At 38.6% G+C, this 27,422-nt stretch overlaps 1 protein-coding gene across 1 annotated transcript in view; it reads left to right on the plus strand.

Annotated features, from left to right (window-relative positions):
- LOC123702521 (leucine-rich repeat serine/threonine-protein kinase 1) overlaps positions 1-27,422 on the plus strand; it is an 85,703-nt gene that overhangs the window by 38,355 nt on the left and 19,926 nt on the right. The window contains exons 12-42 of the mRNA XM_045650301.1: positions 353-513; positions 994-1,140; positions 1,600-1,756; positions 2,342-2,515; positions 2,794-2,895; positions 4,031-4,125; positions 4,736-4,930; positions 5,942-6,032; positions 6,858-7,022; positions 7,674-7,775; positions 8,771-8,915; positions 9,601-9,803; positions 10,511-10,585; positions 11,143-11,285; positions 11,636-11,743; positions 12,379-12,448; positions 13,313-13,429; positions 14,351-14,429; positions 15,469-15,593; positions 16,094-16,181; positions 16,649-16,771; positions 17,669-17,856; positions 19,012-19,111; positions 19,653-19,825; positions 20,750-20,940; positions 21,719-21,848; positions 22,724-22,823; positions 24,069-24,196; positions 25,582-25,687; positions 26,406-26,563; positions 26,993-27,193. Of these exons, the coding sequence (XP_045506257.1) occupies positions 353-513; positions 994-1,140; positions 1,600-1,756; positions 2,342-2,515; positions 2,794-2,895; positions 4,031-4,125; positions 4,736-4,930; positions 5,942-6,032; positions 6,858-7,022; positions 7,674-7,775; positions 8,771-8,915; positions 9,601-9,803; positions 10,511-10,585; positions 11,143-11,285; positions 11,636-11,743; positions 12,379-12,448; positions 13,313-13,429; positions 14,351-14,429; positions 15,469-15,593; positions 16,094-16,181; positions 16,649-16,771; positions 17,669-17,856; positions 19,012-19,111; positions 19,653-19,825; positions 20,750-20,940; positions 21,719-21,848; positions 22,724-22,823; positions 24,069-24,196; positions 25,582-25,687; positions 26,406-26,563; positions 26,993-27,193 (4,140 nt within the window). The remainder of the gene's footprint in view (positions 1-352; positions 514-993; positions 1,141-1,599; positions 1,757-2,341; positions 2,516-2,793; positions 2,896-4,030; positions 4,126-4,735; positions 4,931-5,941; positions 6,033-6,857; positions 7,023-7,673; positions 7,776-8,770; positions 8,916-9,600; positions 9,804-10,510; positions 10,586-11,142; positions 11,286-11,635; positions 11,744-12,378; positions 12,449-13,312; positions 13,430-14,350; positions 14,430-15,468; positions 15,594-16,093; positions 16,182-16,648; positions 16,772-17,668; positions 17,857-19,011; positions 19,112-19,652; positions 19,826-20,749; positions 20,941-21,718; positions 21,849-22,723; positions 22,824-24,068; positions 24,197-25,581; positions 25,688-26,405; positions 26,564-26,992; positions 27,194-27,422) is intronic.

A 27,422-nucleotide genomic window follows, 5' to 3' on the forward strand; every position in this document is an offset into this window, starting at 1 on the left:
TAAAGCAGAAGAGTTTGTTTGTTTGTTTGAACGCGCTAACAACTGGTCCGATTTCAAAAATTCTTTCGGTGTTAGATAGCCCATTTATCGAGGAAGGCTATAGGCTATATATCATCACGCTAAGACCAACAGGAGCGGAGCACTGCGGGTAAAACCGCGCGTCACAGCTAGTGTAATATAACTTTATAAATTTATTTCAATATTATATTACATCTATTTAATCGGTAACTTCTTCGTTAATCATCTCATTTATTTATTTAACATTATTTTTTCATCTACACTATGTATAGCTAGCTAGTGTTTATCAAAAAAGAGACGTCGATGTTGCATATAGTATGATGTAATTATACAGGCGTACCCCGACCCGGAGTACAAGCTGAACAAGTCAGCGCTGTCCGAGACGGTGCTGTCCGGGCGCGACGCTGACTCTTCGTTGTCGTTCAGCGCGCGCTGTCCCTCCACGCCGGTTATGATCAACTGGCGGGAGCTGCGGTGCCAGCTGGCCAGACTGCGGTGAGTATCAGCGCTGACCGCAGATAGATAATGCTGACTGCTGATAGACAGTGCTGATAGCTGATAGACAGTGCTGACCGCAGATAGACAGTGCTGATCGCCGATAGACAGTGCTGACCGCTGATAGATAGTGCTGATCGCTGATAGACAGTAGTGACCGCAGATAGACAGTGCTGATCGCAGATAGACAGTGCTGACCCGCGTCATTTCGTCGAGATTATCGCGATTCATCTTTTATAAGGCCATGAAAGAAAAATACCATTTCTTCATTATGCTATTATATTGTGACCGTAGAAAATATTTTTTTTATCGCCTATTTTAAGAGCAGAATTAAAACAATAAGATTGTATTTTCCATCTAAATATTTTTTAGTATTTTCATTAGTATTTTTGAGTGATGCTCTCAAACAGTCTTATTATAAAATATTGTTTTGAACTTATGTATTGTCCCTTAATAAACGATTTTTTTTATCAATTTCAGTATGAGCTGGCTCCGCGCCGCGGCGTTACGCGTGAATCCCAAACTAAGTGCGAGCAACCACGCCCTTTTAGCGCTAACTCGATTGGAAGTAGCCAATAATGAGCTGAGGGAACTGCCTCGAGAGCTGTTCGGGTTGACTAGCTTGAGGTTAGTAACGTCATTGTTAAAGTTGTTTTAGAAGAGGGAGGGGGGGGGGAAGGGTGCTTTTTTCACCAATAATGTGGGAGGAATGTGTTTGTTAATAACCAATGTCTTTTCAAACGCTAAAATCTATATCTATCTATCTAAAAGGTTCAAACTTCAAATTTTATGAAGCGATATGATTGGTTATTTACGAAAGACATTAAATTATACTTTATTTATATTACTATGTCATGCCCGCGACTTTGTCCGCATTTTCAAGAACTACTCGCATAGTTTCCGTTTGATTTCCTGCATAAAAACTATCCTATGCGTTAATCCAAGTCCTCTATGTGTGCCAAATTTCATGAAAATCGGTTCAGCATTTTGCATGAAGGAGTAACCAACAAATAAATATACCAACTTTCGCATTTATAATATAGTCACATGAAAATATTTAAAATTATTATAAAAAAAACATTACAGGTATTTAAACGCAGCTCAAAACAAACTAGAGCGTTTACCAACAGCAGATGATCCGTTCGAAGAAGAGTTGGACGGGAGCAGATTGAGAAGAAAGAGAGCGGAGAAGAAGAGTACCAGCGTGTACACAGCCCCTGTGCTGCAAGAGTTGTATTTACAGGTATTTATCTGTACCATAATTTTTTCTTCAAACAAAAATAATTTGAAATGCCTTCATCTCTTGTCATAATAAATTAGATTCTCTTTTATTTCTCGTTTTTTTCTAGTTTTTGTGGCAAAATTCAAAACCAAGTTTTTGAAGTAAAACTTCTTTATCGGGGTTGGATAAAAATTTAGTGTAACATTTTTTTCGTTGAGCGTGAGATTTTTCCGTTACGCGCCATCTTTTTCTTATCCCTACCACGCGTGATTCGACGTATTTCTGTAAAGTAGCATAAAGTAAATTATTTTTTGAAAAATAACGTCATAAAGAAGTTTCACTTCTTACGTGTGTACACTAGGACACGCACAATTTTTTTTTATCATAAACACTAGAAAAAAATACGTTGCTTGACCGCGTTGACTCGGGATCAAAAAAATATGTTAGTCGGTAACTTACCCTAACGGTACCTTTCTTTCTAACGGTAATTTTCTCTCCAAAAGATTTTTTAAATCGGTCAATTAGTTTTTGATTTAAAGCGTAACAAAGAAATAATTTCTCTTTACAGTATTATTTTAGATAAACATTTTTCATACTTTCTTCCAGGATAATCGTTTAGAAGTACTCCCGCCAGAGCTATTTTCCCTCCCCTCCCTCACGAGTTTAGACGTTTCCAACAACAAATTAAGAGCATTACCAGCGAACATGTGGAGTGCGCCAAGTTTGCGAGATTTGAACGCGGCATTGAACCATTTGAAGGAACTGCCTAGTGGTGATGAGGTGAGTGTGGGCCAACTTGGCCAAACTTTATTTGTATATTTCGGCAATATTCTTCTAGATTTGAATGCTGTTCTGAATTCCTTGAAGGAACTGCCTACTGCCTAGTGATAATGAGGTGAACCAGCGTGGGCCAACTTGGCCAAACGTTATTTCAAGTATCAAACATTTCGCAAATATTCTTCTAGCTTGCAAGACTTGAATGTTGGTTTAATTTACTGAAACTTGGCCATTATATGGTTGTTAGTAATAATATTATAGTTAGTATAATTTATTTCTAGCCCGTAAACGACTACATGTCGGACGCGAGTTCTCCCGCGCAGTCCCCGCTGCCGGGGGCTTCGCCCTCTTCGAATAGCGCGCCGTTTGGTTTCTCTATGGGGGTAAATATTTTTTTAGAATTTGTTAAAGTTATGATTTGGTGTAGTTTATTGTTGTGTTTGATTTTACGCGAGTACTACTTCTGGAAAGGGCATTGAAACTTTCTGGCATATCAAACCCGCCGCCATTTTGATTTTTTTTCAAAATCGCGGCGCACGATTAAAGTGGTATGTATGGATAGAGGATACATAGACAAACAAAAAATGTCTAATAACATAGTACACTAAAGCGTCACATTACCGAGATATTTGGAGGTAAATAACAGTTTATTGGAAGAAAGTAGGTAGATTCATTACATAAAAACATACATACATTACATAAAAATGTAAGTAATGTAATGAATACCTACTTTCTTCCTGTAATAATAATAATCTACCTGGGAGTGATTATTTGGAGATAATATCATGCATATAGACACGTAATAAGTCTATTTTTAGTGTTTGTCGTACTCATAAGTGAATATTTACCTCCAAATATCTCGGTAATGTGACGCTTTAGGGTACTATGTTATTAGACAGTTCGTCTATGTGTCCTCTATCCATACATACCACTTTAATCGTGCGCCGCGATTTTGAAAAAAAATCAAAATGGCGGCGGGTCGATATGCCAGCGTCCATACAAAAAGTTTCAAACCCCATAAACAGTTTTTAAAATATAATTATAGTAGAGCCATTTTAATAGGCAACATTTGACAGTTCAACAAAATTCAACAACGTAACCTAGTAACGACGACATAGAATAACATGATATTTCGTTTTGTTAGAACTGCACATTTGCTTAACTTTTTTCAATTACGATTACATATTTATAATAATAATGTAATTTTTTTGTAAATTTTGTAATCACTTCGTAGCTATTTTACATCATCACTACATAGTATAAAACAGTCGCTTTCTCTGTCCCTATGTCCCTTTATATGCTTAAATCTTTAAAACTACGCAACGGATTTTGATGCGGTTTTTTTTTAATAGATACAGTGATTCAAGAGGAAGATTTTAGTATATAATTTATTAGGTTTTAGAAAAAGCGGGCGAAGCCGCGGGCGGTAAGCTAGTCTATTATAAAAGGGCTTTTTTGTGTGTTACATATAGATACAGAAAAATTGTATTCAATAATGTTAGTGTACCTGTTTTTCAGAAATCCGCCTCTCGAAGTCCCTCTATAGAGAATAGTGATGCGACCCCTGATGATGAAGATGTGCCAGTACTTGGCAACCGAGCTGGTAACGCTATGTAAGTATAAAGAAGAACAGGGTGTGTGCTGAACACACGTGTCAGAAGTGAAACTTATTTGGCAAGATTCAAAGATACCAAAATCGTCGGCTTACTCGATGACGTATTAATAACTATCGGTATTGCCATGACGCGACCTTGAAATTTTACTTTCAACGCGCGTAAAGAAGTTTAACTTGAATAATATTTAATCTGTACAAAATATCGATTGTGTAGTATATAAGAAAATAATCCTTTTTGTTTTGCAGCTATATACGTAACTAGCTGCTCCGCGTGGTTTCACCCCCGTGGCTCCACTCCTATTGGTCGTAGTGTGATGATATATAGCCTATAACCTTCCTCGATAATTGAGCTATCAAACACCAAAAGAATTTTTCAAATCGGACCTGTAGTTCCCGAGATTAGCGCGTTCAAACAAACAAACGCTTCAGCTTTATTATATTAGTATAGATTCAACACCCAGACACAGAGCAAACATCTATGTTCATCACACAAATATTTGCCCCGAGTGGGAATCGAACCCACGACCCCTGGCTGGCAGAGCCACTACCAACCAAGCCAATCGGTCAATCAAATATCGAGCTATATACGTAATAAATGTTATTTCCAGCTGGTCAGAAGCGAAACGCGCGCACGCGTGGCGCGGGGCCCGGGCCCCCAGCCCCGCGCGGGCCCCCGCGGGCCCCGGGGCCAGCTGCCTGGCGTCCCTCAACCTGTCGCACAACCAGTTCTCGTGTATCCCCCCGCCGCTCGCGTGTAGGGCCCCCGCGCTGACCAGGCTCAACATGGCTTATAATGGGTTGAGGTAAGTTTATTAGTTTCATAAGGTAATTTAAGGGAGAAACTGAAAAAAATAGGAGGCTAATACAATGACCTATTATACTAGTAGACGCGGCATACGCCAACATCATTGCACAAAAAAACAGCGTAATTAATACATACCTACTTACTAACGCATTATCACCAATACAGTTGTTCTCTCTTTCACTCTCACGCACGAGACATAATACATGTCTCACTCATGTACTTCGTAATAACAACTGCCGATTAAAATACAAAAAGAACGTCCAGCCACGACGCTGAATGGTGCGTGACTAAGTGAAACTCGGGCACTTACCTGAGTTTTTTCTTGCCAAAATAGAGAGCGGGTAACGTATCTAGCTCTTTTATATATCATAGGGCTAATATAGGAAAGAGTAAAAAATTAGTTATGTCTGAGATTAAGTAAAAACAGGAGAAAGACGCTTTTAATGCTTGACGCAGGAAAAGACGCATATCGACGCACGAGAAACAGCTAGCATTCACGCAAAAAGTGTCCAATTCAAAACTCTGCCTATACTTGTATTAGGCAGAGTTTTGTAATGAATTTCTAAAATCACATTTACGTTAATCTTTATAACCGTTAAAACGATTGACGTAAAATACACTACTAACAAAAAAAATGTGTGCGTGTACAAGTGTACACACGTAAGAAGTAAAACTTCTTTGTGACCTTATTTTTCAAAAAATAATTTACTTAAGTTTACAGAAATGCGTCCAATCACGCGTGGTAGGGATAAGAAAAAGATGGCACGTAACGGGAAAATGTCACGCATAACGAAATGTTACACTAAAATTTTTTCCAACCCCGATAAAGAAGTTTCACTTCAAAAATTATCCGAATCAAAACTCTGCCTATAACGAATGATGCAATAACCCTCCTTCTATCGTTATCGGGTAAATTTTTTTTCACAATAATATATTTCGCAGTCGGGTAAATTTTTTTTCACAATAATTACTACGTACTACGAATTTTATATTTTGAATTGTTTACTAGGTCGATGTCGTACGTGACGTCATATCCAACGAATCTCCGCCAACTGGACCTTAGCTACAATGAAATCACGTGCTGGCCGAGTTTGCCGCAAGTAAGTTTGTTTCATTCTTTTAAACTTGTAAACTTTGTTAGGTGATTGATTTGATGAAATTTTTCAATTTTATTGGTTGTGTAGGCGAACTTTTATAGTTCGTTTATTTTATATGTAAATGGTTGAAATTTGGGTATAATTTACGTCTCCCTCTGTAAATAAATTACCAACTTCTTAGTGGTAGTGGTTAACGCGTGAGCGTAGAACCGAGAGGTCCTGGGTTCGATTCCCGGTGGAGACGAAGAAAAAAAAATGTCTCGGTCTTGCACACACATCTACTTACTTGTCCCTACAGAAAATCGATTAGTGAAACAGATGTATAATGCATCTGCCACTTACCCCACTAGCGGACATGGGGCTACACTTTTCTGTAAATAAAAAAAACCCCAAGCTGTTCAATAAATTACAATCACATCGATAGCCTACAAATCTTACAAAAACAGCTTCATACAACTTTTGTTGGTGGAGATCGTAGGGAAATCCGACTGCTCGTTTGCTTGCCATGCATACTTCTATTTGCAACTTGGTTCAGTTTTCTTCGTATGTTATGTTTATGTTTGTCCTCTGAGGGGAACAGTTTCGGCAGTTCAGTGGCTTTTTACATTCATCTGTAGCGACACCTCGCTCTGAATCGAGCAAGAGAAATGTTTTCGCTGCAGAGCATATTATCATATACAACTTCCCGACATTATCCATCGGGGCCTTAACGGCCGGCCATTCAAGTGGACTGTTCGAGAATCCTCCCTGTTTCGATGGAGGAATTCCACCTTCCTTCCTCCACACACCTTGCCTATTTTTTTTCATGTATGTCATATCTCCCCACAGATGGACAGTTTCGGCAGTTCAGTAGGGTCCCCGCTAGCGTGTTACTGCGGCAGCGGGGCCGTGGGACGGTCCCGGCCCCGCTCCGGGGGCTCCGTGCGGTCACAATTACTGAGTGCGGCCTGTGCTGCGAGACGACACTTGAGGCTGGAGGCGTTGAGGACTTTGGTGAGTGAAAGTGTTTAGAATTTATTTACATTACATAGTATAAAACAAAGTCTTTAAAACTACGCAACGGATTTTGATGCGGCTTTTTAATAGATAGAGTGATTCAAGAGGAAGATTTTAGTATATAATTTATTAGGTTTTAGACAAAGCGGGCGAAGCCGCGGGCGGTAAGCTAGTTTACATTATAATACACATTAGGTTATTTATTTTAAGTACTATCTAGATTCACAATTAGCTCAAAACTGTCTGAAGTAAAACTCTGCTTACGTCTCAATTAGAGTTTTCTAATGAGTTTTACAATATAATTTGAACATTACTACCTCGAAATAAGGTGTTAATTTGAATGTTTTATAAAACGGGGCTTGGATTTTTTTGGCGAATTACAAGTTGATCGTGAGTCAAGTTGTTTGTATGGGTTACATAATAATGTAAACTGCCACAAACAGTGCTCTCTTTAAAATCGCTTAAATTTTCGTGTAATAAATAAACACTTTGAGTAACTCGCTCTTTATACGAAATCATTATTGTCGACACCTCATTATCACCATAATATGAACTTTAATACAAGTAATATATTATTTACTTTATTTTTAATGAAAGTGAATACAATTGATCTATTTACTTGATTAATTTTATCTTTCTTTATTACAGATCCTAGCAAACAATATGCTAACACGCATTCAACTTACAACAGACGATGATGGCTTGGCCCCGCCCAGTGATCACCGGAATGATGATAATGATGATGAATGGGTGAGTTCATATGCTCCATATCCCGTATAGGCCCAGTTTGGTACTTTATAGGGTATCTTTTTTTAAGACATGCAGCGACGAAAGTAAAAGAAAAAACGAGGATAAGGTAATAAGTATATCAAAAATGTGCGACAAAATTTTATTTTTTTATCGTTTACAAAATTTGCCGTAGATATCAAAATTAAAAATTCAATTCTCTTATTTATAAATCGCAAAAGTTCGGATATGTTCATAGCAAGCAGCGTGCTCTGCAGAGAACGCTGTGCAGTAAGGCCACGTTAAAAAAATGTGTGCGTGTACTAGTGTACACACGTAAGAAGTGAAACTTCTATATGACCTTATTTTTCAAAAAATAATTTACTTTATGCAACTTTACAGAAATAAGTCGAATCACGCGTGGTAGGGATGAGAAAAAGATGGCGCGTAACGGAAAAATGTCACGCGTAACGAAAAAATGTTACACTAAATTTTTTTCCAACCCCGATAAAGAAGTTTCACTTCAAAAATGGAGTTTAAATATTTGTTTTTTGGAACGAAGTTTCTTATCGCGCGTTGTGAAAGGGGGCTAGACGGAAAAAATTCTTACGAAAAGTTGTTACGACACTTTTTGCTAGAGTTGTGCGGCGTGCGCGTGGCTCTCTGTCTGTCTCTCTCTAACTTAACACTTCGTTCCATCCGGATGTCCCTTGACATCGCTCAAGTTTTTTTTGTGTATACTGACTTATGACTTATAAAACTAGCTTTCCACCCGCGGCTTCGCCCGCGCAGTTAAAGAAAAACCTGCAAAGTTCCCGTTCCCGTGGGATTTCCGGGATAAAACCTATCCTATGTCCCGGGGTAAAAAGTAGCCTATGTCCTTTCTCGGGTATCAAAATATCTCTATACCAATTTCATTCAAATTGGTTCAGTTGTTAAGGCGTGATTGAGTAACAGACAGACAGACAGAGTTACTTTCGCATTTATAATATTAGTATGGATTAAATTCTTCTTTCCAGTCTGAAGGAGAGTGTCGTCTTAAGAGCAGACTACTCTTCCCTCTGCTATCTATGCTCGATGTATCGTGCAATCTGTTGAGATCGGTCCCACCGGCCATACACTTGCTTTCCAACCTGGCTGTGCTTAACTTGAGCGGGAATAAAGGTTTGTATTTTTGTTATATTATGATGTAGTATATGAACTATAGGAGATAATAATGAACTATAAAGATTATGCGGCTTTGCTTGTGTTGTACCCGAATAAAAAGGGTCTAGAAACGTAAAACTAGAAAAAAAATATTTATCGACTTAACTTTAAAAAATGGGCAGTTTTTATTCAAACTGTCTTAAAAATTTTTGATAATTCTTACATTATACAAGTGATAACTGCGTTAAAAACAAACGACTTCAAACTTGCACTTGCAACATTTACAAATACAGACAAAAATGCTCATAAAATAAAAACTACTGGGCCTATAAATAAAATTTTTTTGGGACCAATTTGACACCATCCCGCATCGAACAAAAAAAGAATCATGTAAATCGGTTCAGAAACCTCGGAGTAATCGGTGTACATACATAAAAAAAACATACCGGCTGAATTGATAACCTCCTCCTTTTTTTGAAGTCGGTTAAAAAGGAAGCATGGTGCAAAATTAAGTTTTTAATAATGTCAGTTTTATCTGTGACTTGATTTTCGTACTAACATATTATGTTGCATTATTTTTATTGTATTTTCAATCGGCTTCAATAAAAGGAGAAGTTTCTCAAGTCGACTATAATTTTTGTGTTTGTTACCTCAAAACTTTCGACTGGCTGAACCGATTTTGATGATTTTTGCTTGGACATAGATATAACAGACCTGCCGCCCCAAATGGGGCTCCTAACCCGCCTCTGGAATCTCAACACGGTCGGTTGTTGTCTCTCGGAGCCCCTCCGCTCCGTGGTGCGCGGGGGGCGAAGTCGCAGCGTCGATGTGGTCGGCTTTCTGAGGTCGGTCCTGCATGAGGCGAAGCCCTATGCTAGGATGAAGCTGATGATTGTCGGTGTTCAGGTTAGTGGTGGCTGGACGTGTAGACTTTATTTATTTATCGATACTAATATTATAAAGCTGAAGAGTTTGTTTGTTTGTTTGAACGCGCTAATCTCGGGAACTACAGATCCGATTTGAAAAATTCTTTCAGTGTTAGATAGCCCATTTATCGAGGAAGGTTATAGGCTATGTATCATCACGCTAAGAGCAACAGGAGTGGAGCCACGGGGGTGAAACCGCGCGGAGCAGCTAGTTTAGCATAAAATTCGGATATCGCATAATAGTAAAAAATAAAAACCTAAGTATTAATGTTAGTAATTACATCTAAAAACTAAGAACTGCTTTAGTGTTTTATTGTTATTGTACAATTTTAGTGTTGGTCAAAAATTTACCTTCTAAGTTACTTGTGTTTATCATAAAACATGACCAGTGTTTTGTTTCTCAAACTGCCTCCTTGATACAGTAGTTAATGTGTGACAACAACCAAACCAACAACCGAAGATTCTTAGGTCACACACAAGGCTGATCAGGACACAGAAGGCTGATCACTTACTTGTCTCTAAAGAAAGTCGATCAGTGAAACAGATGTATAATGCATCTGCCCCAAACTCCACCAGGCAATTCACTTTTAAGATAATTTTCTTACAACTCAACATAGTATTAACTACAGATGATAACAAGGGTGTAGTTGCAGTAAAAAAATTCAAGATAATAATTTACTTCTGCAGGGAATCGGTAAAACTAGTCTCTTGGAGTGTCTCCGTCAAGAATCTGCAATACACCACAGAAGGAAACCGACAGATGTGAGTAAAACCATTAATTAAGTCGATATTCAATGTATTTCTACGACAAATACTACTTTATTTTCTACTACTACTACAATCATTTCAAAGATTTTAGTTTATAATTATAATGACTAATTATAAAGACTTTAGAATATATGATTATAATGACTAGTTTATACAACTTTTGCCAGAACTTAGCCAATACGACTATTACGACTTAATTTCTACGCCAATTACTTCTTCTTATACTACTACTACTACTTCTCTTACTTCTCCGTTTACGTCTATCGTACGTTACGTCATCTTCTTAATATAATTCTACTATTACTGTGACTTTAATATCTATAACAACATTTCCCAGCACTGGGCCAAACGTATGGGCAACTGCAGAACCTGTGGTATATCCACAGTGGGCGTGGACATCGACTAGATTACTTCTTTCTCAAGTGATTGAGCTAATATGATTCCCTCTTTAGTTATTTCGTTTCTACGACTGCTACCATTTTATCTTTTACTTGTACCACCTTTTTACAACTGTACGCTTTTAATACATTACTTTATGTACGTTTTCCCAGCACTGGGCTAAACGTATGGGCAACAGAAGCACCCGTGGGATGTCCACAGTGGGCGTGGACATCGGCTGGTGGGTGTTCGAGCCGCAGCGTGCCGCTAGAGGCCCGGTCACTTTCAGCACTTGGGACTTTGGCGGGCAACATGAGTATGTTATTTATTTATTTAGTGAAACTTCTTTATGCGCGTTGAGAGTAAAATTTCAAGGTCGCGTCATGGCAATAACGTCACGTTATGGAGTGGCGACGATTTTGGTACCGTTGTATCTTACCAAAGAAGTTTCACTTCTGACACGCCTCTCTTCACGACTTCTGTACACTTCTCACATTGTAATGACCTTGAAATTTTACTCTCAACTCGACTAAAGAAGTTTAACTTAACAGGAAATTGAGATTGATGATGATGATAACTAAATTAAATTATGAATTCGATATCAAATTAGTTATTTCATAAATTTTATTTTCAATTATTTTGCAATATTACAACTTATGTTTTCAGATACTACGCGACCCACCAGTACTTTTTATCGCGTCGTTCCCTATACTTGGTCGTGTGGAAAGTGCCAGACGGGAAGAAGGGATTGGCCACCGCTCTACAGTGGCTTAGGTAACCTACTTATATTGTATACTAGCTTCCGCCCGCGACTCCGTCCGCGCGGATGTCGGTCTTCGCGTGGATGGTTTATTTCTTCATTTTGAGTAACTCTGACAATGATATCTTATAAATATCTATTTCACCCAAATACGGCTAGGCCTATAATAATACGCAACGTGTGTTCGCGGTTCTACAGAACAACGTCTATGGATAAAACTGAAAAATTAAGATTAATTTTTTTCTACGTATTTTTCCAAGATAAAAAGTATTCTATTTTACGCCCAGGATAATAAGGTATAATTATACCAAGTTTCATCGAAATCGAACCATTAGTTTTCACGTGATGCCTGAACATACAGACAGACAGACAGACAGACAGATAGACAGACAAAAATTTTTTTAAACACATATTTGGGTTTGGTATCGATCCAGTAACACCCCATGGTATTTATTTTTTCAATATTTTCAATGTACAGAATTGACCCTTCTACAGATTTATTATATGTATAGATTTTTTATACGTATCGGCTATCTACTACTATCTATAAAAACATCATATAATATATCCTACGTACATCATGGATCCAGTAGTGTCGGAGCCTAATCAATTCTGTTGAACATTATTTATCTAGATATTATATTAACAGATCTATACAAGCCCGAGCACCAGGATCTCCCGTTATCATGGTCGGCACGCACTATGATCAAATTATGAATGTAAGTGTGCATTTGTTATCTATTTAATTATTCATCTATATACTAATCCTGAGAGCTGAGAGCAGTGGTGGCTCAGTGGTGAGACCTCGGACTTCGAATCGATAAGTCCGTGGTTCGAGACCAGGCGAGCGCGCAGGAAATAAATTGATTTTTCAATTTATCTGCGCATGTTGTAACATCACCACTGCTCGAACGGTGAAGGAAAACATCGTGAGGAAAACCGACATGTCGAAGAATTAAAAAAAAAAAAAAAAGTTCGACGACATGTGTCATCCGCCAACACGCACTTGGCCAGCGCGGTGGATTATGGCCTGTACCCTCATAGGAGGCCCGTGTCCCAGCAGTGGGAACGTATATGGGCTGATGATGATGATGATGATGATACTAATCCTAATAATATTATAAATGCGAAATTTTGTGAGGATGTGTATGTGTATGTTTGTTACTCTTTCACGCAAATACGACTGAACCGATTACAATGAAATTTAGCACACATATAGAGGCTAACTTGGATTAACAAATATGATAGGTTTTATCCCGTAAATCCCACGGGGACGGGAATGCGGGTTTTACTTTTTAAACGCGGGCGATGCCGCGGGCGGAAAGCTAGCAGTTTATAGTTATAATAATTTTGATGTCTATAAAAAAATGATAGTCACTAAATAGTATAAATCAAGGCGCTTTTTCTGTCCCTATGTCCCTATGTATGCTTGAATCTTTAAAACTACGCAACGGATTTAGATCCGGTTTTTTTAATAGATGTGAGTGATTCAAGAGGAAGGTTTAGTATATAATTTATTAGGTTTTAGACAAAGCGGGCGAAGCCGCGGGCGGTAAGCTAGTTATTATTATATTTTATTTCAGACAAATCTCCCAGAGAGTGAGAGTCCCATGGCCTTACAGAGGTTAATTCGTGGTTGTGTCATGGGAGCACCAGATGCTGATAAATTGGGACTGCCCAGAGTTTTGGATACTATAGAAGTAAGATAATAATGTTTTTAGTATTGTACATTGGATATTAGTATTGTAGATCTATTCTAATACTAGCGGTCCGCCCGGCTTCGCCCGTGGTACATATTCACGTTTTCTCTGAACACGTGAACCATCCTCGTACTTCAAGGAATATAATAAAAAAAGAATTAAAGAAATCGGTTCAGCTGTTCTAAAGTTATGCGCTTACCAACACATTTTGCGATTCATTTTTATATTATATAAGATTATAAAGCTGAAGAGTTTCTTTGTTTGTTTGTTTGAACGCGCTAATCTCGGGAACTACTGGTCCGATTTGAAAAATTCTTTCGGTGTTAGATAGCTCATTTATCGAGGAAGGCTATAGGCTATATATCATCACGCTACGACTAACAGGAGTGGAGCCACGTGGGTGAAACCGCGCGGAGCAGCTAGTAAGATTATAAAGCTGAAGAGTTTCTTTGTTTGTTTGTTTGAACGCGCTAATCTCGGGAACTACTGGTCCGATTTGAAAAATTCTTTCGGTGTTAGATAGCTTATTTATCGAGGAAGGCTCCTCAGGCTATATATTATCACGCTACGACCAACAGGAGTGGAGCCACGGGGGTGAAACCGCGCGAAGCAGCTAGTTGGGTAATAAAATTAATATAGAGTCGGGAAAAATTCGTTTTAGAAAGATGTTTATATATTAGTAAGCTCATTTATATTTAAAAGTATTAAGAACTTAATTTTGGTTGTAACTTTTTTTTGTCAGAGTTTTGCCGGATTTGTTTTAAATTTAATAAATTTTTATTGATAAGATTTATGTTTCGAAATTTTTGGGGAAAGAAGCGGGTTCGAGTCCCGTCTCGTGGTCGATGTTTTTATATTTATTAAAAAATTCCTTATTTATTAGCATTTGAGTGTTATAAATAAATATTATTGAATTTCCAGGTATCATGTAGCACGAAGCACAATATAAAACTGTTGGCTGATATTATATATTCAGTCGCGTTCAGTGTAAAACCACCAGGTAAATATTATGGTTATTTTAAACTTATTAAATAAATAAAAAAAACTTGAAAATTTGGGTTTAATACCTTTTTTGTATTTGGCAATAGCATTAAAACATTTTTTCCTCAGAAATCTTCTAATATCTAATATATATTATAAAGGCGAAAGTTTGTATGGATGTATGGATGTTTGTTACTCTTTCACGTAAAAACTACTGAACCGATTACAATGAAATTTAGCACACATATAGAGGGTAACTTGGATTAACACATAGGATAGTTTTTATCCCGGAAATCCCACGGGAACGGGAACTATGCGGGTTTTCCTTTGCAAACGCGGTCGAAGCCGCGGGCGGAAATCTAGTACTCTATAAGTAGATTTTTAAAAACTATTAGGATCAAATTTCTATTATTAACTACATAGTATAAAACAAAGTCGCTTTCTCTGTCCTTATGTCCCTTTGTATGCTTAAATCTTTAAAACTACGCAACGGATTTTGATGCGGTATTTTTTTAATAGATAGAGTGATTCAAGAGGAAGGTTTTAGTATATAATTTACTAGCGGCCCGAGCCGGCTTCGCCCGCGCAGTCAAAGAAAATCCTGCATAGTTCCCGTTCCCGTGAGATTTCCGGGATTGTGTCATTTTCCCGGGATAAAAAGTAGCCTATGTCCTTTCTCGGGTATCAAAATATCTCCATACCAAATTTCATGAAAATTGGTTCAGTAGTTTAGGCGTGATTGAGTAACAGACAGACAGAGTTACTTTCGCATTTATAATATTAAGTATGGATTAGGTTTTTGACAAAGCGGGAGAAGCCGCGGGCGGTAAGCTAGTCTTTATATAAAACAATTTTCTTGCGCTGTCGAGTTAAAGCTAAAATGTTATTTAAATCGTGAGAGATAAAATGTATTTGCACTTTGTGTGTAATATTTACACTGATATACTAATATTTGCAATAATTTTAAAAATCAAAAAAAAAAATCAAAATTGTTTATTTGGAACACAACAACACATGTCAAAAACTTTATGCACGATGATTAAAAACTTTATCTCCAGGCAGCAAAGAACCGATGCTAGAACAGCGAGTGCCGGCAACATATCTCGCGTTAGAGGAGTGCGTCAGTACACTCGCCGCTGAGCTGAAAGAGCCCGTGTTGAGACACGACCAGTATAGACGATTGGTGAGTTAATTAGGGTAACATTGCGTGACACACACACACACATAAACACACACGCAGACACACAAAAGTAAGCATATGGTTACTCACGCACACATGTGCGTATAAAGTGAAGTCCCGTGTATACACACATACACACACACACACACACACACACACACGCAGACACACACAAAAGCAAGCATATGGTCACTCACGCACACATGTGCGTATAAAGTGAAGTCCCATGTCCCCGTAGTGGGGTAAGGGGCAGATGCATTATGCATACATCTGTTTCACTGATCGATTTTCTTTAGGGACAAGTAGGTGATCAGCCTTGTGTGTCCTGCCAGACCGATACATTTTTTTTTCTTCGTCTCTGACACAAATATTTAGTTTTTACCTGTAATGTAAATATCATATTTTTTAAATTTAGTCACTTGTTTACAACGACATAAATTATATAACATTATAATAACATTACGTATAAGACATTATATTTTTGGAATATAATTCAATTTCAGGTGACACAATACATGCAACAGAAGAATTTGAAAATGTTCAGAGACGCAGCGGAGTTGCATCAAGCAACAATGTTTTTACATGAAAATGGTAAGCATTTACTTTTTTAAATCATTTATTTGTATTGAATATGATGTTGTTTTAAGCAGATGCAGGCTAAATAGTAAATACTTCAATTTGCGATTTTTTAAATAACTTTATGTGTAATTCCTCCATCGTAAAATGGAGGAAACTCACTACTACAGACTGGCTGGCCGGTATTTCCCCGATATAAATATATATTTTGTAACATAAATATGTTTTACATTGTCTTAACAATAGAGTAAAGAAATCTATTTTTATCACAAACTAGCGGTCCGCCCCGACTTCGCCTGTGGTACATGTTTACGTTTTCTCTACATAAGAACCATCCTCGTACTTCAAGGAATATAATAAAAAAAAGAATTATCGAAATCGGTTCAGCCGTTCTCGAGTTATGCGCTTACCAACACATTTTGCGATTCATTTTTATATATAAGAAGATTACTATTTAAAAAATATACTATTTTTCCATACAGGTATCCTCCTTCACTACGACGATGCTACGCTCAAAGAGCTATACTTCCTCCGACCGCAGTGGCTGTGCGACATTTTAGCGCATGTGGTCACTGTGAGGGAGATCAATCCGTTCGCTAATAACGGTGAGTTCATCTTTATTATGTACTAGCTTTCCACCCGCGGCTTCGCCCGTGCAGTCAAAGAAAAACCCGCATAGTTCCCGTCCCCGTGGGATTTCCGGGATAAAACCTATCCTATGTCCCGGGGTAAAAAGTACCCTATGTCCTTTCTCGGGTATCAAAATATCTCTATAGTCTATACCATATTTCATGCAAATTGGTTCAGTAGTTAAGGCGTGATTGAGTAACTGATAGACAGACAGAGTTACTTTCGCATTTATAATATTAGTAATGATGTTTGTATGTACGGACTACGGACAGACTTAGTTCAAACGTTGTACACTTGTGATAATAGATTATTTTAAGATTTGTGTTATTTCAAACATTTTTTTTTTTGCAAACAAATTGAAAAAAGGATAAGGTTTTCATTTCGACTTTTTATTTAGGATTTGTTAGTTGTGAACTTTCGTCAGGTTTAACGGATTTGTATATTTATTAACCCATTGAGCCCCAAGCGGCCCGATCGGTCCCAGACACAATAGATTTCCTATTGTGTCTGTGGTTCCGGGGGCTGAGTTATTGCTATTGCATAGCTTCTATCGCGGGCCTTGAGCGCGGGGACCGAATCCGGAAATTCCGTCTCGCTCTATCTCTCATAGCACTTCCAGGTGTTCCTTGATAACTCTTTTCTAGTATTTTCTAGGGTTTGATTTTACGCGAGTATTATACATTTAGAAACTAAAGACTTTTTAACGCGATTTATTCATTATATTATTTTCCCGACGTTTCGAACACTTTCTCCCCGTGACCACGCACGCTGTAAAGTGTTCGAAACGTCGGGAAAATAATATAATGAATAAATCGCGTTTAAAATCCGTTGAAGTCTTTAATTTCTAAACTGTTTTCTAATAATTTTTACAGGTATAATGAAGGTGGAAGACCTAGCGCACGTGTTCAAAGCTTCGCCCGCACTGGGTGGTGGGGAGGAAGCCCGTTCGCTGGGCGTGTCGCTGCTGAACAAGTTCGAGCTGGCGCTGTGCTGGGACGGGCGCGCTCTGCTCGTGCCGCCGCTGCTGCCGGACACCGAGCCGCAGCAGCCGCAGCCGCAGGTGATTATATTCAAAATACTATCCATACATGTACCCATCTCTGTATGTGTACGGTATGACAGGCTTTTTCAGTCTTGAATCGAGGCGAAAATACATTTTACTAGTACACGTTTGTCAGGTGCTAAATGGTGGTATAGATAACCCATTTAGTCTTGAACGAATTTCTTTTAAAATTCCTCCAAAGTTCATTTATAGTGTAGCGGCTCCTTCTGGGTTGGGACTACGTCGGGGTCGTGATTTCCTTGCCGTCCAGCAAGGTGTAAGAACTGTGTCTGGCCGTAACGCCCCCTTGGTGCGCTCGGTAAAATTCGTAAACGACTTGCTCGCTCTGCTACCCGAGACAGATTTATTTAATACGTCCTTAAATACGTATAAATCGAATGTTTTTAAATTCTTATGTCGATAATTAATGAAAATTGTAAACTTATCCTATTTTAATATTTTATTTTAAACTAAACATGTAATGCTTTGGGTTTTACACCTGTTAATTACTTGTTATTATGAAATAAATAAATAAATAAATAAAACTATATTTCCGCCCGCGGCTTCGCCCGCGTTTGCAAAGGAAAACCCGCATAGTTCCCGTTCCCGTGGGATTTCTGGGATAAAAACTATCCTATGTGTTACCCGCAAGTTACCCTCTATATGTGTGCTAAATTTCATTGTAATCGGTTCAGTAGTTTTTACGTGAAAGAGTAACAAACATCCATACATCCATACAAACTTTCGCCTTTATAATATATATTATAGATAATTTAAAAAAAGAAGGCGTTTATTTGTCTCTACAGACAGAACATCCAAAAAATTCAGTTAAAATTCGAAAAAAAACTACGTCTGTCACTCGGGGACTGCCGCGGTAAAGCTATATCATGCTATGCCTTTAAGCCACACCTCCGCCCGTCGGAGTGGGGAGCGTGAGGTTTTTTCGTTACGGAATTTCTCGATTCGGTCCCCGCGCTCAAGGCCCGCGATAGAAGCTATACAATAGCTTAAAAAATATTTGACTCCTCAACAAAGAAACAAAAATTGAAAATTCTGTTAAAATTTGCTAGCTATATTCAGACCCAAAAATCATACCAAAGAATCGTTCTGTAGCGACATGAAAGACAGTCAAACAAACACACTTTCGTGTTTATAACGACTTCTCACTTACAGCTCGCTCTAAAATCCCGAACATGGCCGGGCACACCGCGGCGCATGTTCTCGAGCACGTTATCCGCTTGTGATGACGGCAGAAACAACGATATGGTCACACGTGAGTACATAGATCTACCTTTCTCTTATCTGTCTAAAAAGGTTAAAACTTTTCTATGGGCCTTGACCCCTCAAGGACTACTTAAAATACTGGATAGTAAATTTTGCTGAAAAGGAAACATTCCTTTATTTTTACAAAGAAATTGAACTGCATTCAAAGTTTTTGAAAATTAACTTACCGTGACCGGGAATCGAATTGCTGTGGAATCGATTACACTGCCAATTTTGACCTTCATATACAAATTTGGGCTTAGAAAAAATACCCTATATTTAACCAGCTTGTTGTTGTTATGTAGTACAGTTAATAAAGTTTGAATAGATATTATACTAATTTTGAAGTATAAATCTTTCAGAGGAATGCACAGGAGGTATCCTCCTCTCGAGCTGCGACGGGGGGAGATCGCTACGCCCAATTCTCCTCATTTCGTATGTTCCTTGCGGATTTTACCCGTGACTTCTGGCAGAAAGAATTCCCTGTATTTTGACACCTCTATATACCATCACCACATTTTTATGCCATTTCACAAGATAATATCTTTCAGAGGAGTGCGCAGGAGGTATCCTCCTCTCAAGCCGCGACGGGGGGAGGTCACTACGCCGAATTCTCCTCATGTCGTATGTTCCTTGTGGCTTCTGGGCGAGATTGTGTGCGCGGCTTTTGGCGGACGGTGCGTTGGCTGCGGCCGCTCCGGAGTTGTATAAAGTGCCACAAGAGGTTAGTTATAGTGTTAAGAAGTGTATTTCTGGTAAATAAAGTGTATCTATACTAATATTATAAAGAGGAAAGGTTTGTATGTATGGTTTTCACGCATAAACTACTGGACCGGTTTTGATGAAATTTGGCACCGGCAATCTTTAGACCCTGAGAAAGAACATAGGCTGCGTTTTATTGCGAAATACGTACCACGGGCGAAGCCGGGGTGGACCGCTAGTTTTTGATAAAATTCTTCTGAAATCACAATTTAAATTTCTACCTTGCTATTTATGTGTTACTGTTTTCCTAATTTTCCTACTACTTTTCCTGTACTAATTTTCCTTATCATGTTCATCAATTCAATTAGTATAGTATTGTTGCGTGTTTATTATTTAAGGTTGTTATGTACTTAAATAAATGACCTAACTTCTTGTGTGTTTTTATTTATTAATCAGCTCTTTTTGTTTCCAATGATGAAGGGTTATATTATTTTCCAATTTATATAGAACTAGCTATCCACCCGCGGCATCGCCCGCGCACTCAAAGAAAAACCTGCATGTTTCCCGTTCCCGTGGGATTTCCGGGATGAAACCTATCCTATGTCCCGGGGTAAAAAGTGGCCTATGTCCTTTCTCGGGTATCAGAATATCTCTATACCAAATTTCATGCAAATTGGTTCAGTAGTTAAGGCGTGATTGAGTAACAGACAGACAGACAGAGTTACTTTCGCATTTATAATATTAGTATGGATGTAAAGTATGTATTAACAAATACTTTGATAATACTTGAATTTTAAAATGTTCACTTTTGTCTTTTAGTAAAATATTTAGTATGATTTCGTTTTATGTTGGCTTTGCAAAACTTAATAAATTGCTTTTCTTTACTAAATATAACCCACTTATAACATGACATTAAAAAAAATTTCAACCAACAAAACGCTTCCAGATTGAGCTCGACGAGACCTCTTCCAAGGCCCTAGAACTCGGCTGGTCATGGAAAGTCTGGAAGACGGGTGTGAAGCTGGTCTGCGGGCAGCTAACCCTGCTCTCGCTGCGGGAGATCCCCCCCACCAGGGACCCGCTGCTCGGCAGCCTCGCGGAGGAGGTGGAACCGGAGGAGATTTATCATCAGATGAGGTGAGGAGTTTTATAGTGGTGGCTTTGTAAGGGTTAATTTTATAAGAAATTAAGTTTCCGCCCGCGCAGTCAAAGAGTAACCCGCATAGTTCCCGTTCCCGTGAGATTTCCGGGATTGCGTCATTTTCCCGGGATAAAAAGTAGCCTATGTCCTTTCTCGGGTATCAAAATATCTCCATACCAAATTTCATAAAAATTGGTTCAGTAGTTTAGGCGTGATTGAGTAACAGACAGACAGCCAGAGTTACTTTCGCATTTATAATATTAGTATGGATTTCCATATTTTTAATCGTTACGTCGTTAAATGTTTTTAGATGAGTTCTTTTGGGATTATTTTGATGTGCTCTTAGCTTGGTGGTTGTTAATATTTTATTGTTTTAAAACGTTCTAAATTTCTTGGGATGACTCTTTGTGTGTTTATAGCTTTCCATCTGCTATTTTTTGCTGAAGTGTAAAGCGCGTTAATGTGTAGCATTGGTTAGTGTTTGCAATTCCCAGTTTAAATAGAACAGGTTTGTTCCAAAAATAAATTCGGTTGGTCCTTCAATCTATCCGAATCGGAAACAGCGATTCTAGGGCGTTTAAACGAACAGATTTTCAAACTTCAAAATCAATTTCAAAAAGCTTTTGTAAACTTTTACAAGTGTTTATAAATGGTTGTTTTTGTCATCAAAAAACATGCAATCTGAAAATAGAACAAAATTTTTTACGCTCTTTTCATCTACTACCTCTATGTAATCTAAATTATTTTTAAAACGTGTTTTCCTACATTTTCCAGGTTCCGCGTCCGCCAAGAGGGTGTATGGTGTGAGCTAGACATGCAAACATCTGCGTGTATAGAGATACTATTGCCTGCGCAGGCGTGTGTCGCGAGGCGGAAAGATGGCCTGCCTATTGGTGGTTATCAGGTATATATTTGCTTTTTTTAGGTATTCTTGGTATAGACAAGTACAAGACAGACAGGATATTTTGTAAGTATAGAGAACTATCGGTCCACCCGTTCACGCGCCATGCCGTCACCGAGGGAAATATGGATTCCTTTTGAAGTGAAACTTCTTTATCGGGGTTGGAAAAAAATTTAGTGTAACATTTTATCGTTACGCGTGACATATTTCCGTTACGCGCCATCTTTTTCTTATCCCTACCACGCGTGATTCGACCTATTTCTGTAAAGTTGCATATAGTAAATTATTTTTTGAAAAATAAGGTCATAAACAAGTTTCACTTCTACACGCACAATTTTTTTTTATATATAGAGATGTATTATAAACAATTACACTCATAATCACACTTTCGGAAAATGTTCGAGCGGCGTTGTATAAAACATCACATATACCTTATTTCGTAGCAGGAAAGTACAAGGTCGCTTATTAGAAAACTATGCCTAAACACGCTTAGGCGGAGTTTTGTTACGGACAACAATTTTTACTTTCAATTAATAATAATAATTTTTATTTTACTGTCCCATCTTAACAATACCTTAAAGCATTTTTTTTACAATTTATCATAATTACTTCTGTATCCCTTCAGAATCTAAACCGAACACACTTTTTTGTATGGTTTTTTTCGTGTAAATTTTTTTTGTTTTCACTTATTTGAGATAACTATTTTATATACAAAACTATCTGACCATCTTTCTTTGCAACTTTTCACTAATATCTTTTCAAAAACACTTTCTGCACTTCTTTGTCATTTTTTTTTTGCTCCTTTTCTTTTTTTTGACACTCTTTTACTAACGTACCGAAAACAGGTATTCACAAACACCCCGCCCACGTATCCCCAGAGTATCACGCTGGAGCCGAGCCCGACGGTGCTCGCGAAAGTGCTCGCGCTCGTGTCGGATTTGCTCGATCTATTGCTCGAGGACTGGTATCCTAGTTTGGGTGAGTATGTAGTTTATATGATAGTGTAATCGTTGAAATAATGTTTCGTTTTGACTATTCGTGTTTTATCATTATTTTGTAATAGCGGTCCGCCCCGGTTTCGCCCGTGGTGCATATTTCGCAATAAAAGGTAGCCTATGTTCTTTGTCAGGGTCTAAAGATTGTCTGTGCCAAATTTCATTCAAATCGGTTCAGTAGTTTATGCGTGAAAACCATACATATATACATAATTACAAACCTTTCCTCTTTTTAATATTAGTATAGATTTGTGCAGTAGACAATTATTTATTTACTGGCTTCCTTTATCGGATCTGAAAGTATCTCTGTACCAAATTTCATCCGCACTGGTTCAATGATTATGGCGTGAAAAGGAGATGGACAAATAGACTGACATACAGATAATCATTCTCCATGACGTGTCTGTATTGCCATGACGCGACCTTGAACCTTCATTTTAAAACATATTTTACATTTGAATTTTTGATATTTTTTGTTTTATGGCATTCAAATGCTTTATTGAATTGCCAATGGCTGAAAAAGCATCCGCCCCGGATTGGCATGAAAGGATGCGGGTTCGAGTCGCGCTTCGTGATCGATGTTTTTCTATTAATTGTAAAAATTTTATGCAAATGGAAGAAACTTGTTCCCACGACACAGGGAATCCTAGTGTGGGAACAAGGGTTCTTATATTGTATGTATCATATTATTTTGGATAATAAAATTATTGATTATTGATTATTCTTTATAAAATTATATTTATATTTTTTGACTGACCGGTTTACTTGGTTGGTAGTGGCCCTGCCTTCCAAGCCAGACGTCGTGGGTTCGACTCCCACCCGGGGCAAATATTTGTTTGATGAACATAGATGTTTGCTCTGTGTCTGGGTGTTAATTATCTATATATAAGTATGTATTTAAAAATATTTATGTGTCGTGGCCATATCGTAGATTTGCCTATTTCATGAAATGATTGATCATTTCACGAAATGGTCGCATTTCATGAAATGGCCAACATAGTTTGATCAGATCGTTAAATCGTCAACGTTTCACGATTTGGTCATCCACATTTGGCCAGATCGTATAAAAATTAAAATATAGAGAGTCCATAAAACATTAAAAATTTCTGAATGTTTTAATAACTTGTTTATTGTACAGTGAAAGCTTAGTATGGGATCAGATCGTGCGTGAAAATTGTCGTGAAATATTTATTTATTTATTTATTATATATATATTGGGCACTGGCAGGCACCCGGTTCGTGCACACGTCGGAGGGGCGGTGCCTGATCACGCGCGCGGTGCCGTGCCCCGCGTGCCTGCGCGACGCCGCGCTGCTGCCCGCCGCGCACCACGTGCACGACGCGCACTTGGCGCAGGTGGGTTGGCACTTAGCACGTCCGTCCGTATCTTTGCAACATTTGAGAGTGGGAGTCGAGCATGCTTCGGCACGAATTGGGCCACGCTCGCACCGGGGAAGGTACCACACCCTCACAGAATATCGGCGCCATAGTGACAGTTTACTGTCGCGTTCCGTACGGTGAGTGAGGGGTCCGGAGGCCCACATCCCTTCCCATCCTCTCCTTCCCTATCCTCATTCCTTCCCATCCTTGCCCCTTCTACCTAACTCCTTCAAAATCCCTTTGAGGACAGCAACACATCCACTTCCCAGTGGAGTGGATGCTTATGGGCGGCGTGTATCGCTTAACACCAGGCGACGCGTCTGCTCGTTTGCTGTCCTATACCATAAAAAAAAAAAATTCCCCACATTAAATTATTCAATGTTAATGCAACGGCTAAATAGATTTTGGTGTTTGTAGGGTAACCATAGATTTACAATAAGCCTGATTTAATTTAAACGCGCTAATCTCTGAAATAACTGGAACTATTTCAAAAAAAACGTGTGGCACTTGGGGACTGCCGCGGTAAAGCTATTGCTTGCTATGCCTTCAAGCCACACCTCCGCCCGTCGGAGTGGGGAGCGTGAGGTTTTTTCATTATGGAATTTCTCGATTCGATCCCCGCGTTCAAGGCCCGCGATAGAAGCTATGCAATAGTTTAAAAACAAAAAAAAAAGTGTGTTAGCACGTGCAACTTCACCTGCAGGGTTACAACGTCACACGTCCGAGGGGCGGTGCCTGATTATCGTCAATTAGCTGTGCTCCTCGGTTTCACCCGCGCGGTTCCGTTTCTGTTGGTCTTACCGTGATAATATGTAGCCAAAACCGAAATAAATTTTCAAATCGGACCAGTACTTGAGATAAGCGCGTTAAAACAAACAAACTCTTCAGCTTTATAATATTAGTATAGAATACATAAGTGAAACAGCCAGCGAGAAATTTTGCAGTTTATTTTATCATCCTAAATCCAAAAATATGTAACTAACTCTTTTAAATTCGATTTTTCGCTTTAATTGAAACTTTGTACACTTGTCAAGGATCAGTGACAATACATTAATTTTATTATGGGCCGATTTTTCAATGCTTGGATAAAACTTGTCCGTCCAATAAAGTATTACACGATAATATTAAAATGTCACGTAAACTGTCAAATACGGGCAATTAGAATACATTTTTAAAATGGTAGTTTTATACATTATTCGACGAATAAGTTTTATCCAAGCATTGAAAAATCGGCCCTTAAACATGTTTTATCACCTTTTAAAACTATATTTAAATTATTCTCATTACATAGCATTTATTTTTGCCAAATGATATCATCTACCTTCATTATTAAATTACAATAATAAATTTTTAAATTCCAGGCTTTAAAACGTCTCGAAATGGGCAACATCGAGCCGCGGCGTCTCCGACTGTCGGAAGAGTCGAGAACGTCGGATAGAGACAGCGGCGTTGGCAATGAATCTATTGGTGAGTTTTGAACATGTTATTTCACTTTTCCATATATTTTGAACGTTTTACAGCAAGTGGAGTTACCTTTTTTTTTTCAAACATTTTGATTTGGAGATTATTTTTTTTTTTATTTTACTGTGGAAATCGAACGCTACTCGGGTATTAAAATATAAATATATACCAAATTTCTGCATTGTTCAGTAGGTAAGACGTGATTGAGTAACAGACAGACAGACGGAGTTACTTTCGCATTTATAATATTACTAGCTTAGCGCCCGCGGCTTCGCCCGCTTGATCTAAAATCTAATATATTATATACTAAAACCTTCCTCTTGAATCACTCTATCTATTAAAAAAAACCGCATCAAAATCCGTTGCGTAGTTTTAAAGATTTAGGCTGGTTGCAGAGCTTGACCGACCATCAGTGCGTACGTCAGTCGCGCTTGTCATATGTATGGAAATTCATAAAACCGTTCATAGCTAGACCGACCATACGCACGCGTATTGTCATGCGTATTAGTGTCATAGTCATACAATTGTTGATGCGTATCGTCAGTACCGACGGTACGTACTGATGGTCGCTCAAGCTCTGCAACCAGCCTTAAGCATACAAAGGGACATTGGGAAATAGGGACAGAGAAAGCACCTTTGTTTTATACTATGTAGTGATTAGTATATTAGTATTAGTATAAGTATAATTAGTATATTATTAGTATGGATTTTTCCTATTTCCCAGCATCATCCCGTCTCGGCTCAGTGGAGGGCGTACAGCGGAACGCGGCGGTGGGCGAGTGCTGGACGCTAGAGGAGTGCATACTGGCCGCGTGCACGGGCCAGCGGCTCGTGTGCCAGCACCACGCCGACGTGGAGCTGGCCGACGTGGCGCCCGACGTGGTGAGATATTCAGTCAATTCTACTCAAAGAGTATCATCAAATTATTCCTATTGACTTTTGAGGGCATGACGTCATAAAAAAACCTTGAGGGCATCAAGGAGATGAGAGAGGGAGACAGACAGAGAAGCAAGCGCACGCCGCATGTCTTACGAGTTACGACTATAGCAAAAAGTGTCGTTACAATTTTGCCGAGCAGACGTGTATACGTGTCAAAAGTAAAACTTCTTCGGCAAGATTTAAAGATCACCTTTCTCCATAACATGACGGTATTTCCATGGCATGACATGGTATAAACTGCAGTGCGGCGGCCGCGTTACTAACGGGCCGCTGTGTTATAATGTGAAGGAATATGCTTCTGCCACGTGGCTGTCGCGCTACTAACGTTCTTATGTTAAAAATATGGAAATAAAATACTAAACCAATTCTTAGTTACTCCTCGACGTGGAGGACAGCAAGCGTGCCCGCTGGGAGCACGTGACCCTCGGCGCAGTGGTGGGGCGGGGCGCGTTCGGTACAGTGGCTGCGGGTTCCTGGCGTACGGGCGGAACTGTGAGACGAGTTGCCGTGAAGGCGTTACAGCCGGTACCGCCCAGTGCCCCGCATTCGATACACGCGCTGACTGCGTACAGGGTGAGTTTGTTGAACTTTTTTAAAAAATTATAAAGCTGAAGAATTGCCAAATGTCAAAGGAAACAGCGAAAAATAGTATGTTCCAATAACAATACATAATCATTTGTGTTTCAGTGACGATACTGTTGAGCTTTTAATGTGTTTTTAAAGATTTATAAAATACTTTATATTAGTATAAATTATAAAGATGAAGAGTTTATTTCCAGATTGAAAACATGTTACAACAAAA

This window comes from Colias croceus, chromosome 23, assembly GCF_905220415.1.
Source record: "Colias croceus chromosome 23, ilColCroc2.1".
Classification (NCBI taxonomy): Eukaryota; Metazoa; Arthropoda; class Insecta; order Lepidoptera; family Pieridae; genus Colias; species Colias croceus.